Source organism: Corvus brachyrhynchos, unplaced genomic scaffold (genome assembly GCF_000691975.1).
Source record: "Corvus brachyrhynchos isolate BGI_N302 unplaced genomic scaffold, ASM69197v1 scaffold44, whole genome shotgun sequence".
Classification (NCBI taxonomy): domain Eukaryota; kingdom Metazoa; phylum Chordata; class Aves; order Passeriformes; family Corvidae; genus Corvus; species Corvus brachyrhynchos.
In genome coordinates, this window is record NW_008238359.1 from 4,527,819 (window position 1) to 4,540,679 (window position 12,861).

The 12,861-nt window shown below is 41.9% G+C and overlaps 1 protein-coding gene and 1 long non-coding RNA gene across 8 annotated transcripts; one reads left to right on the forward strand and one right to left on the reverse strand.

Moving 5' to 3' along the window:
- LOC108447077 lies at positions 1-3,159 on the forward strand. Its single transcript, XR_001862472.1, has 2 exons — positions 1-765; positions 2,115-3,159. It is a non-coding gene; the product is annotated as an uncharacterized LOC108447077 (long non-coding RNA).
- A 4,184-nt stretch (positions 3,160-7,343) lies between these two features.
- Positions 7,344-12,861, reverse strand: LOC103616705 (transmembrane protein 126A). 7 transcript variants are annotated; one of them, XM_017735978.1, is made up of 7 exons: positions 12,839-12,861; positions 12,401-12,562; positions 12,205-12,322; positions 10,944-11,068; positions 8,902-9,095; positions 8,181-8,295; positions 7,344-7,610 (listed from the first exon to the last, which is right to left on the reverse strand). In XM_017735978.1, the coding sequence occupies exons 3-7, from the start codon at positions 12,226-12,228 to the stop codon at positions 7,406-7,408; spliced, it is 663 nt and encodes a 220-aa protein (XP_017591467.1). In that variant the 5' UTR covers positions 12,229-12,322; positions 12,401-12,562; positions 12,839-12,861; the 3' UTR covers positions 7,344-7,405. The 7 variants fall into 7 exon arrangements, with proteins under 7 accessions (XP_017591467.1, XP_017591470.1, XP_017591468.1 ...); XM_017735981.1 differs by having other exon boundaries at positions 12,401-12,567; XM_017735979.1 differs by having other exon boundaries at positions 12,796-12,850.

The window sequence follows — 12,861 nt, forward strand, 5'->3', positions numbered from 1 at the left end:
GGCGGGCAGCGGCCTCCTTCAAAATGTAGGGTCAAGTACCTGCTGCAAGTACTCGTGGGGTTCTCACCCCTAAGGGCCTCGCGTCGCGGCGGAGGAAGCAGGCGATGGTGCGGAGGAAAAGAATCCATACAGTGGTGATGGGGTGGTATTGGGGAGATGCAAAGGAGGGGAACCTGGCGCTTACTTAAGTGGCCAGGGTTAACAAAAAAAATCTCTCGAACGGCACGTTGGGAGCCAGACGGTGGCCTTGGTTCAAGGTCCTGTAAATCTGGCGTGTGGACGGTAGTGGTGTGAGCCTGTTTGGCGATGGGAGTCGCGCAGAGCTGTGTGCAGCAGTGCGACAGTGGTCGTGCAGACTGACACGCGCGTGGTTGCACACGCGGAGGTGCCGCCAGAGCCCGTTCGCAGCACTCGGGTGAAAAGATCATGCCGACCTGATGCATGAAGGTGTGCTCGGCTCCACTTCGCAGTAAAGATAATGCTGACTACCCGGTCTTGAGTCAGATAATGTCTAGCCTGCTTATCCTGAGGAGCCGAAAATGCTTGCTTAGAAAACCAAACACAAACTCCATTATGACATCGTCACTGGACAGACTTAAGAAAATAGTAGTGATCGGCAAAAGAAAGCATGCATATAAAATTGTACTGCATCTCAGTTATACATTACTATTAAAACCTCTCTGACAGTTTCTCTTTTAGGTGGTTGCCCTGCCAGGCTCCGTTGTGTAGGGGTTAAAGAACAGTCGTTTTCCACCTCGCAACCTGGTAAGGATCAATATATTCCCATAATGTGGTATCAGACAGCTTGCTTTGCTTATCCCAGTCTCTTGTAAATGACTGGTTCAGAAAATTATTTCTCTGGTCCTTGGCCTACTCTGCCAGAATGTTTCTAGCTCTGGATGACAACTAATAGTAGAGGTTACAATCACATCTCTCATTAGCTGTTTTCCTCTTTTCGTTTTTGTAACAAATACACTGGCTACATAGTAGCTACATAGCAGCCAATGCAGGAGGTAGTTTTGAATTTAAAAAAAAAATGCTCATGCCACTTGAAATAGAAATTTCCTATTAAACCGCATATCTGATGAGCTGAAAAGGGAAAATATGCTAATAAGGGGGACGTGACATTTATAGCCTTTTAATACAGGGGACTGTCCCAAAAGTCTTAAGTAAATTGCTTTTTGAATGAAAAGAAGGAATTTGTGACCTGTTGGTTTAAAATGCTGTGTAGTGTTAGGGATGCACAGTACCTTTCAAAAGCCCTTCTCTAGCTTGCTCTAATTCATGATGCAGTTTGACCTGATGAAACAGAACCTGAGCATTGGTTAAATCTCTACAGAGGAGTCCTCACATAGAGGAGTCACTCTTGCATGGACCTCTAACGAGAGTTAGGTTTGAAGAATCAGTACATCCAAGTAACTCATTACCTTCCCATAAGCAAATCTCTGTGCCCATGCACACTGAAGTTCCTATGTTACTTCAGAGTAGCTTTAAATTTTAAAAATATTGCATGTATACGCATGTGCTTAATTCTACTGTAGAGTTCTTAATTTAGCCTCTTAGAGTATCCAGAAATCTATAACCTGATATAATTAAGCACAGTTTGGAGATGAGCAAATATGTATCTTGAGGCTAATGATTTGAAAAATGCTCCATAATTGCTCCTGAGATAGGAGGAAAAATAGTTTGACAAACAGTGTGTGTTTTCTTGTACTAGTCAGTGTTTCTCCCAATCACAGAAGATGAGTGGGTTCTTTTTTCAGTTGTACTATAATGTTTAAGTTGTTTAAATGTATGTCAGTTGGGGGAAGAAGGATTGTGAAAATGATAATATGTAAAGTGAGGTTTCACAAAGAATACTTTCTAAAACAGTTTCATTTATTAACTTCTTAAAAAAAAAAAGATGCTATTTAGTGTTTCTGAAGTCTTGTGTCTTAAAGCCTTAAATTTTGTGTTTAAGGCTAAGTAGGTGAAAGCATTTTCTCCCAGTCATTTGCTTTATTGGTGCTAGACCCTGTCACGTGTTCATCATGAGTTTGATTTTTCTTTGTGAAACATCACTGTGTGATAAAGTATATGTGTATTTAGCATCCTTGTTTTTCTTTATGCTAAAGTGGATTCAGCTGTGTTGGGGCAGAAGAGACGGGACCAGCTGCTGGCCACATTTCCTGCTTTATTTTAAAAGGTAGTATAAGAAATGAGAATAAAGAGGTAACAGGGCTTTTGCTGTCTTTGGTTAAAAAAAAAAAAAGTTGAATGCTGGGATTATTTACTGTTATCCAAGATGATTTTTTTTTACAAGGCAATATTCTATATCAGACAGGTTTTACTCCACTGTATGCAGAATTCCATCTGTTCAGGGGATATTGCCAGCACAAAAGAGACTTAGTGGGATATGTGTGACCTTACACCTCTGTGGTGGCATCAACAGGGCTGTTCAGTTTCAGTCTTAACTTGGGTAACTCTGCTGTAACTGATGGGTTATACCAGCGCACAGGCGTCAGAGTTAACCACCAGGACCTGCACTGACTGATATGCAAAATGGAAATAATTTAGATTTAACCTAATCTCAACCAGCCTAGCTCAGATTTCATGAGCATGCTTTATTTTGCAGTTCAACGTGCTTGAGAAAAAGAGAAACACTAATGTAGCGATTATGGGATCTTCCAGTGGCATTTTTACGGTTACTTCAGTGTAGGAGTGTTTTTTAAGTTAATTTAAATATGCATTTTTTCTTGTTGAATCACTGCTGAATGGCAGGGTCAGGGACAGTTCTTCTGGCCTCTGCTGTGAACCTGCACAATGCTCTTGTCATGACACGACCTGTGGCTGTGTCTGAGAGCAGCTGATTTTCTGACATGCAAAATGATGTATTGTGGTACAAGAGCAAGGTCAAGTCCCAAGAAAGTCAGTGGCTGCAGGCATTTCTAGTGCCTACTGAATCATATTTAAACCAAATAGAGGGGAGGAAGTTATTTGAAACTCTAACCGACTGTACTATCTGTATGGTGTATTATTAATGTAGCTTTTTGAAGTGAAAGCCTTGAAATGACATAACTTAATACTTGAAAATATATTGTAAATGTTTCTTTGTAATTATGTGCCATTCAGATAAGAATACAATATCATAATAAAATCAGACTTGTTGATCTTTCAGTTTATGGGCTCAAATGTTTTTTCAACTTTTTCTGATCATTAATGTCTTGGTTCATTAAACAAAATGGGAAAACGGGAAAATGTTGCTGCTATCTCTGGGTCATCAACTGGAAAACAAGAGAAAATGGATCAGGGTATGCAGGAGAAATGTTCTTGCTCATCTGTCTTTAAAGGTAATTTTGTGGTGAGGAAAACATGAAGGTGTTATTCCTTGAAACTTCTGAGAATCAGCACTTCTTGTATTTCACAGTTGTTCTTAATTTTTTATTAATATGGATACGTTTGATCAATATACCATGGAGGAGTAAAATACTTACATAAACCCTTCTGTGGTCTATTGGCATTTTCCTCCTTTCTGTTCTATTTTTAGGCTCTGAAGTTTCATGACTGGTTAATTACATGCTGAATTTTTATCTTTGATCAAATTTTTATTTCCACACTAAACACTGGAGTGAGTGTTAAAAACAAAAGCGTTGACAGTGCTGAAAGGACAACATTTCAATGCTCCGGAGTGAGCCATGTACTGTATGTTTAAACTTCTGTTCATCTTAAATGCTTTATTTGTAGAGGACAGTTTAAAATAGTGCACTTGCTTTCTAACACGAGGGGATTCTAGTTAAAGTGGTCTGCAGCTTGATAAGAAGGAACATTTCACAAAATCCCTGCATAAAAATATGAAAACATACTGGCACGCTCTGCCTTTTTGGCCTCTAGTTGTAGGAAATACCCTGTTCAGCACTGAGACTTGTGTTTGGTAAATTGTACATACCACAGAACCAAGTGCTGCCAGTGTTCAGCTGCACAGCTATGTTAGCTGCATTTACCATTTTTTTCCCACAGAGTCACTTGAAGACTATTTAGCATTTAAATAAGAAAGAATTTCATGCTCAGTTCTCCTTTAGTCCTTTGGAATTCGATTCTGGTGCTGTGATTCGTGGTGGCATTCTAAATTAACTTCTCTTTCCTCTGAAGAGCTTTCAGCACCTGAGAGTTAAAAACAGATCGGTGCTTCTGTAATCTGTAGCTGCCTGGAGAGATGATATCAAAGGAAATGCAGGGAACCATGTTCCAACACTTGGCATCTCTTGGTACTTCCGGATAATCAGATTTCTCATGCCATTTGTCAAAATTGTAATCTGTTTTCCCTGTGAAACACAGGGATCTTTGGCAAAACACAAAGGCCCTTTGTATTTACTGATTTTTCAAATGCTGTGTTTTCTAGAGTTTGTAGTTAAGGAGGTTTTCTGCTGGAATCAGCAATATTCTGGTTATAGGGCTGTATTTCCTATTAGTTACACTGTAAAATGCATGAAGGATATGTTAGGTATGGGAGCTGTTCAAATGGACTCTGTTCAAAGAACACCTTGTGCAAAAATTGCACATTACCAGCTGCTGATTCTACAGTTTTCCACCCAGTTTAAGTGGATATGCAGATGTGGAGAAATAACTGCCTGTGCTCATTAGCAGGAGGATGCCAAGAGCAGGACTCGCACATGTACCAGGAGGATGAGGGTGTCATTTGCAGGAGCCATAGAATAGATTGTAATGTTGAGACAGCATTTAAAATGGAACATCTAGAAGATAAAAGTGGTGCTTTTTCAGTATGTCTGTTGGCTCTTATCTGTAGCCATTCTTTGCATTCTTTTAGCAGTAGTTCAGACTTGGAGTAGCCTAAAGCCCTTTCTCTGGGATATGTGTAGCCTGTGCCTGGCTTGTTTCTACTACAATGGTGGAAGAAAGGATCCAACTAAAACCTGTTCTCACTCAGTGTTTGTGGGGAATTTATTACAGTTGTCAGAGGCCAAGGACTGGTAAAAGTTCCTCTTTTTACTTCTTGGGGGTTGTAGGAAGTAGGTTGTACCCTGTGTATGAAACAGGGAACGGAGGAGTGTTCCCAGATTCCTGCGCAGACACTCCTCCACACGCATGCATGCTAGAACTGGGCTAGTATCTTGCTGTCCTGTGGAATTCTGAAACAATTTCAGACTTTAATTCTGAGAACACTTTTCCCCCTCAGTAGTTAAAGGAGAAGTACAGAGGGTGTAACTGAAAAGTTTCCTGGTTCATAATATCCCACCTCTCCGGTCTCAGGAGTGTTCAGTTGACCTTTGATGTGACTGGTGCTGAACACGTAAAATACATGTTTGCTCTTTGTGTGTTCATCAGTGATGCTGGAAACAACTATCAGTCTTTGCAGCTTCCTAAAAATGTTGAGGAATGTAACTTTTTTTTAATATAGAATCTTCACCTTTCACTTTAAGAAGTTAGTATCTAAAAGGATGTGGTTTGTTCAGCTCAGACCATAACATGCATTTTGGTGACTGAGGATAATTATCACTTCAATTTATACCAAAATGAAAGTAGTACATGGAAGATAAGATCCTTTTGAATCTCACCCTTTAAAAAGCACTGCAATCTGTTTACAGTATTTTAACTATGTTAAACACAATAATCACTGAGCCAGTCATTGTCATTCTTCAAGATACTATTGCACAATAACACCTTTATTTTATGTTTTTATTATCACAGGTAAGTGGTTCTGTTGGTTAAAGTCTGATGGCTTCCGGAGATATGACAATTCACTTTCATGTAAAATACTTGCTCCATGAGAATCTCCAGTCAGGGTGACGAAGGTAAGGCCAAGCTGTTTGGGTGCAGACCAGGATGGGAACACCATGTGACACAGCAATACTTTGAGGAACTATTGCTGTGTCACAGGGTGTTCCCATGCTTTCCCAAGGAAAACTAAATGATCTCTACCTAACAACAACAGGGAGTCCGTATTGCTGCTTCCCTGTACAAATCAGGCTGCTACTCCTGGCTATGGAGAAAGAATGTGTGATCTTCCTACTGTAACAACCCATTTTTAAGGAAAAGGTAAATAAAGATGATGAAACTCCTTCAATGTATTTTTCATCAGTGTTACAGCATAAATTTTAACTCCCTTCAACTAAAGGTCTCAATGCTGAATTTTTAATTCTCATTAATAAATATTTCCACGTGCATCTCGGGGCATGGTAGAACTATATTGAAGTGTACATGACTGTTGACCAGTAACTGTACAGCTTTTACAGTTACAGAATCCTTTAGGTTGGAAAAGATCCCCAGGATCATCAAGTCCAACCTTTGATTCATCACCAAATTCTCAACTAGACCGTGGCACCAAGTGCCACATCCAGCAGTTTCTTGAACATCTCCAAGGATGGTGACTCCCGCCACCTCCTGGGCAGTCCATTCCAATGCTTAACAACCCCTTCTGTAAAGAAATTCCTCCTGTGTTCAATCTGAAACTCCCTGGCACAGTTTGAGGCCATTTCCTCTTGTCCTGGCACTTGTTGTCTGGGAGATGAGGCCAACCCCCACCTACAGGGGGTTAAGACCATACATCACATTGAGAGGATTGCTTCTGTAGAAGAATTCATGATTCAGCTCTCACACTGCAGAATACACTGAAGACACCTCATGCAGTAGGAGAGCTGGCAATTTATATGGCTCTAGAACATAGAGCCACTAATGTGAAGGCACACCTGACTCATAAATGCAGTACCCTGGACCACTGATCGTAGAAGTAGCTGAGATATCCCGGTAATGGCACTGGCCCTTGGAGGCCTCTCACCACAGTCCCATCCTTCAGGAAAAGACTAATTTCAAGGCAAAATGGTTACAAAGCCAAAGGCTGTTTTTTTGATATGCTGGGAAGCCTGACATGATTAGCACTCCTGACTGCTCTGTGATAAAAGTGTTCTCCACAGTGTACAGTGTGACCCTTCTAACAGTCTAAAAGGGGTAATCTTGGGACAGAAGTTTTTTGGTAGCAGAATGGAGAACAGGGGAAAAAAATACTCATATTTTGAGGAATCTCTAGTAAAACCTTGCCTTGATCTTCCTCCTTTTGTTTTTTTTTTTTTTTTTTAATCTCTATGGTTTGATTATGAAGGAAAAAAACCCCATTTTTTCAAAAATACCCATTTTTTACAGCTTCTAAGAGATGTAGCATCACCTTAGAGCCAAACACTAAGCAGGCACTTTATAAATCGTTTCTTGCCTCCCATTTCCAAAGAAACATACCTGTCTGTTATTCAGGTGTACACACGAAACTGGGCATAATGAAAAGTTTAACCTGCATTTAAGTTCAAAACAAAAAATGCCAGTGCAGAGACTTTTTCTATTAAAAAGAGACAGCAAGCAACACTTCTTTTCCTTGTTTATTACGGTTACTTATCCAAGGCAATTGAAAAGTTGCTTTACTTCATTCAGGTAGCTCTTCAGGATCCCTGCTAGTGTTCATCTGCAGCAGCATTTTGATATATATTCCGTGCTGTTTAGTGGCAAGGTATAATCCAGTCAGAGCCTGTACCAGTATACCCAGACTCATCTTTCTAAAGACAGGCTGAGCAGTTGTGAGCCAGTAGCGTAACAGATTTTCTTTCCCTGGCAAGGGGGTTGACATGTACCTAAACAACAAAAACCGTAGTAGAAACTTACTTTTTTTCCATGCAAGTGTCAAGATTTAACATAAATATTTATGTAGATAGTAATTTTCTCCTCCTTCTCCTAAGTTAAATTTGCTTGGTGGTACTGAGCTCTCTGGATAAATGCTTTAAAACATCCCGACCACATCCTGGGTCTCACCAAACCTTGCCCTGCCCTTGCTGTGCTCTGAACTACACAAAATGACACCTTCCAGGGACTTTGGCTGCTGGGCACTGCCCAGGGTCATTGAGGTCTCTTGGCTGTCCAGCCACCTTCAGTGGTGGCAGGATGGACACCCTGGGAGACTTGTAAGGTTCCTGCTAAACACAAGGGCTTCCCAATGGATCACTTTGCAGATCTTATTTCACTTTGGTATAGCTCTTACAAAATTCACTTTGTAATTAGATGACCTTAATGCAAATCTCTTTCCATGTACTAAATGTCTACAAGAAGACAGGTGTGCACAGACTAAATACCCACAGAATTTACAGTAAGAACTGGAGATTTAACCCAGAAATACATTTCAATCATTGCAGGTTAGTAAGACATACCTGGCTGCAAGGCTTGCATTCAAGGGGATAGCCAAGAAAATGGGATAGAGACCACCCACAACAGCACCTACTAATCCTCCTCTGATCACAGCACAGACCTCACAGTTCAGCTGACCTGCATGGCAAACAATATTTCACTGCCAATATCCACACATGCTCCACCACATCAATTTATAAGCTGCTTGCAAGAACCTGAAAACAGGCTCTGAACAGAAACTGCCAAGCTGTACGGGTATGCAAAAAATTATAAAGGAGGACTCTTTTAAAAAAGAACAACAACAAAAACCCAAAACAACAACAAAAACACCCCCAAAACAAAAACTGTAACAAAACCAAAACCAATTACTCCCATTCCGACTCATAAGGAATTTATCCTTCTAAAGCTGACCTTCAAATGAAATTGTACAGATGGGGGGAAATTGAACAGCTTTGTTGCAGTAACTTTTACATGACTTTGAGTGAAAAGTGCTAAAAATAAGTAATGTGTAACAAATTTTTTTAGAAATATATATAAACATATGTATCTCCTGTCCCACTCCACTCACTGCTGTCCAATGCATTCTGTTTTTCAAACTCTGCTTTAAAAACAGGTTTTTTAAGACCACAACAGTTTAAGAGCACTCTTCTGCAGGGAGGAAAAGCTCCTCTAGTGTTACACTGCGTACAGAAAGGAAAGCCCTTTCAACAAATAATTAAAAAAAAGGAATAAAGAGGTTTTTACCTGAAAATAAAGGGTCATGCACAAAAACTTCATAAACTGCTGCTGTTGAAAGAAATGGAATAACAGCCATTGGCATAGCGGACACCAAGGAAGCCTTTCTGACATGTAGGATGCTCCTGAAGAAATTATTTGCTACTAAGCCACATAAGCTTGAATTTGCTGCTAGGAAGTATTTTCCATGATTACAAAGGTTCCTGTGAAAGAAGGAAAGTCGTTTCAGCAATTGAGAACTATAAAAAAGTTCAGTTTAGTCAACACTACAATTCTCTTCTGAAAATCCTGCAGCAAGGGATAAGAGACATAAATCTCTCACTGGTGCAAACTGGAGAGTAATTGCTTTCAAAAGCAACCCGTGCAGCATCCTTTGTTACATGTGTACACAACAACATGTTTACACACACTTCAAGAGTGAAGTAACAGAAAGATTGAGAAGCCATTGCTACAATTTTTTTTCCCAGTTATTACAGTTAATGAAAACTTCATTCAAGCTCTCCTAATAAGCATGTTTCTAATAGTAATGTTTTCTGAAAAGAAATTAAGAAATATATATGCAACAAAATACATAATTTTAAATAGTCAAGTCAATCTACTTATAATTCTTCTACATTTTAATGTTTCCAGTAATGTTAAGCACTGAAAAAAAAATCATACAGAATAGACTTCAGAAGTGTACTTGATAATCTTGCAAAACTTAAAACACTAAAAATGTCAGACATCAAGGACACCACCTATTTCTTGTTTTGAATAGGAAAATACAATCACAGGCAGTGAAATGCAGGCAAGCATGCCCATAAATATGGAGGACCAAGATTAAAATTTTAGCAGCATATTTGAGTATCCAAACCAGAGCAAATTAATGTACCCAGGACTAGCAGAATCTACTTAGTTTAGTGAGGTACAGAACTGCTGCACTGAACAAAAGGAAAGAAAAGGAGGATGTAAGGGTTGGGGTTTGGGTTTGTTTGAGCTCCCTAGTGTTAAAAACAAGTGCTTGGGTAAACAGGAACTCTCAGCTGGACTGCAGCATGCTTGCTCTTCCTTTCCAGACATCAGTGAGCTGGCTATACAAGCTGTAAGTCCTGCCAGGGACTGGCAGCAACTTCTTTCCAAGGCCCCAAATCCACAGTTTCCAGCAGTGCCTAAGTGCACAATTTCTACCCAGACATTACCACATCACTACTGAGGTATCTGCCTCCCTTGCTCTCCTGGAAGGAGGAGTTTTTTGGGCTGAACATGACGGCGGCATATCCTACACAAAGTTGCAGCCTTTTGCTTCTCACCTGTGTGGGGAGGCCCTGTGTTACTACCAGCAGTTTGTTTAGCCTGCAATTTAGTCCTATTAAAAAAAATATAAATAAGCTTCTGATTATTCTTATTTCTAAAAAATTTATCCAAGCTGATACACACATGCAAATGGCTCCGAACAGAACCAGCTCAGGTCCAGTAAGGTTTTGCAGTGACATGCAGTATCACAAACCAAAAAGGTCATTTGTGATGCCCAGAAGGCATTTAGCTGGCTTTGTGCTGCACAGAACCCCGCTGGTGAGCCTGCAGGACTCCAGCTGACTCCTCCACCACCACCTGGATACCTTAGTCTTGCCTTCCTGAAACAGGGAGCGGTGTAGAATGAAATGCAGAAACCAGCAGGTTGATGCTCACTCAGTTCTGGCCCCAGGCCAGCCCTGCTGGATACAAGATGACTCCAGCAGAATCACATTTCAGTTTCCTAGAAAATTTATCAGCTCTAACACAGGACTGTGAGAATGCTCAGGGCCAGTCAGGGCTGACCAGCCATCCAAGAACCCTAAGCACTGGGGAGCACATACCAGAAACCAGCTCAGCAGGACCAGAACAACACTGAAATAGCCATACTGAAAAAACATAGAACAAGTTTTCTGTTCTGCATCTTCACAAGCATCTTCACAATTAACTAATTTTGTAACTGTAAGGAAAACTTGTAGTACAAGAGTAAGGAAAAAGAAAAGCCTCTAAGACTTGAAATGTTTGATGCACTTATCTTCATTTATTTTACCAGCACTTACTGATCTGCTTTAGGAAGCTCATTGAACATCTTTTGTATGATTTCCATCCTTTTAAATCTTTCCAAAATTAGTCTTTGCTGTGGAGAATCTAGTTCAAGAAACTCTCTTCCTGTCATCTTGAAGTCCTGGGTCATAAGGAAAAAATAAACAAATATAATCAAAGTTACATAGCCCCAGTATGACTCAAATAAACATTTAGACTCTTTGCCACTATGAATCACAAATGCATTTCCTATTTTGCATGGCAATACTCCAGGTTTAAAATTGACTTAACTGTCAAATAGAACTGTAAGAAAAAATCCAACCAAATAAATCCATACTTTGTAGACATAAATTAGAAAGCATACAATTGCAGAGGGTTTGTGTGGCAAGGTTTTGGTAGCAGGGGGGATGCAAGGGTGGCTTCTGAGATGCCAGGAGCCTCCCCCATGTCCAACAGAGTCTGTTCCAGCCAGCTCCAAGATAGACATGCTGCTGGCCAAGTCTAAGCCCAACCACTACAGTGGTAGTGTGTGTGGGAAGTTAAGAAGGGGTAAAAACTGCTGCACAACAGTGGCTGGAAAAGAGGAATGAGAACATGTGAGAGGAACAGCCCTGCAGACACCAAGGTCAGTGCACAAGGAGAGGCAGGAGGTGCTCCAGGCACTGGAGCTGAGATTCCCCTGAAGTCTGTGGGTGAGGCAGCTGTGCCCCTGCAAGCCCTTGGAGGTCCATGGGGGAGCAGAGACCCATCTGCAGCCCCTGGAGGATCTCATGCCAGAGAAGGTGGATGCCTGAAGGAGGCTGTGACCCAGTGAGAGGCCTGTGCTGGAGTGGGTTCCTGGCAGGAGCCTGTGAGCCCATGGGAGACCCACACTGGGACAGCCACTGCTACTGAAGGACTGACCCCTGCGGAAGGGATCCACACCAGAGGAGTTCATAGAGAACTGCAGCCTGTGGGAAGGACTCCTGTTGAAATTTGTGGAGAACTGTCTCCCATGGGAGGGACCACAGCCTGGGGAAGAAAAAGAGTGCAAGGAGGAAGAGTGGTTGAGACAACACACGATGAACTCACTACAACCCCCATTCCCTGTCTGCCTGCACTTTTGAAAGGGGGGAGGACATAAAGAAAAACAGGAGTGAAGGGCGGGGCGAAGGGAAGGTGCTTTAAGGATTTGGCTTTATTTCTCATTACCCTACTCTGATTTGACTGACAATATATTTCCCCAAAGTTTACTGTTTTGACTGTAATGGTAATCGGTGAGTGATTCCCTGTCCTTACCACAACCCCCGAGCTTTTATTCATCCCTTCTCCTTGTCCTGTTGAGGGGGGCAGAAAGTGGTAAGAGTATCTCGGTGGCCAGCTGAGGTCAGCCCTGGACAACAGCTCTTGATTACACCTGGAATTTAGTGAAAAAAAAATACACGTTTCACTGCAGAGGAAATTCTCCCAGACTTACTTTGCCAATCATACTTACCTTAAGTTGCTTTTATAGCGTGAAGGCTGTGTCCTAAGTCCTACCTATGGAACTGTGCCTGCTTCGGTTCGGGCTAGGCAGGATGCAGGGGCGGAGAAAGCAGGACAAGCAGGCAGGATGTCACCAGGATCGCTTCAGGCCGCCTGAGGAGGGTCCCCAAACCTGTACTTTGGGGTCCCACACACAGCACGTCACGGATCTGTAACCACCCCACTCTCCCTGAGCCTTGCACACAACTTGTACACACGTCTCTCCCTGAGCCTTGCGCGCCGCTGGAGGCAGAGGGAGTCCTCCCAAAACCCCGGGGCCCGGCTCAGGTCAGAACCCTCACGCCAGGAAATTGAGGTTCAACCCCTCCCTTCAAACCCCAGCACTACCACTCGCCGTCCCCGTACCGCACTGCCCCTCCCGGCGTCCCCGCCGGGCTCAGGCTCCGACCTTGAGCCGTACGGGCGGACGCA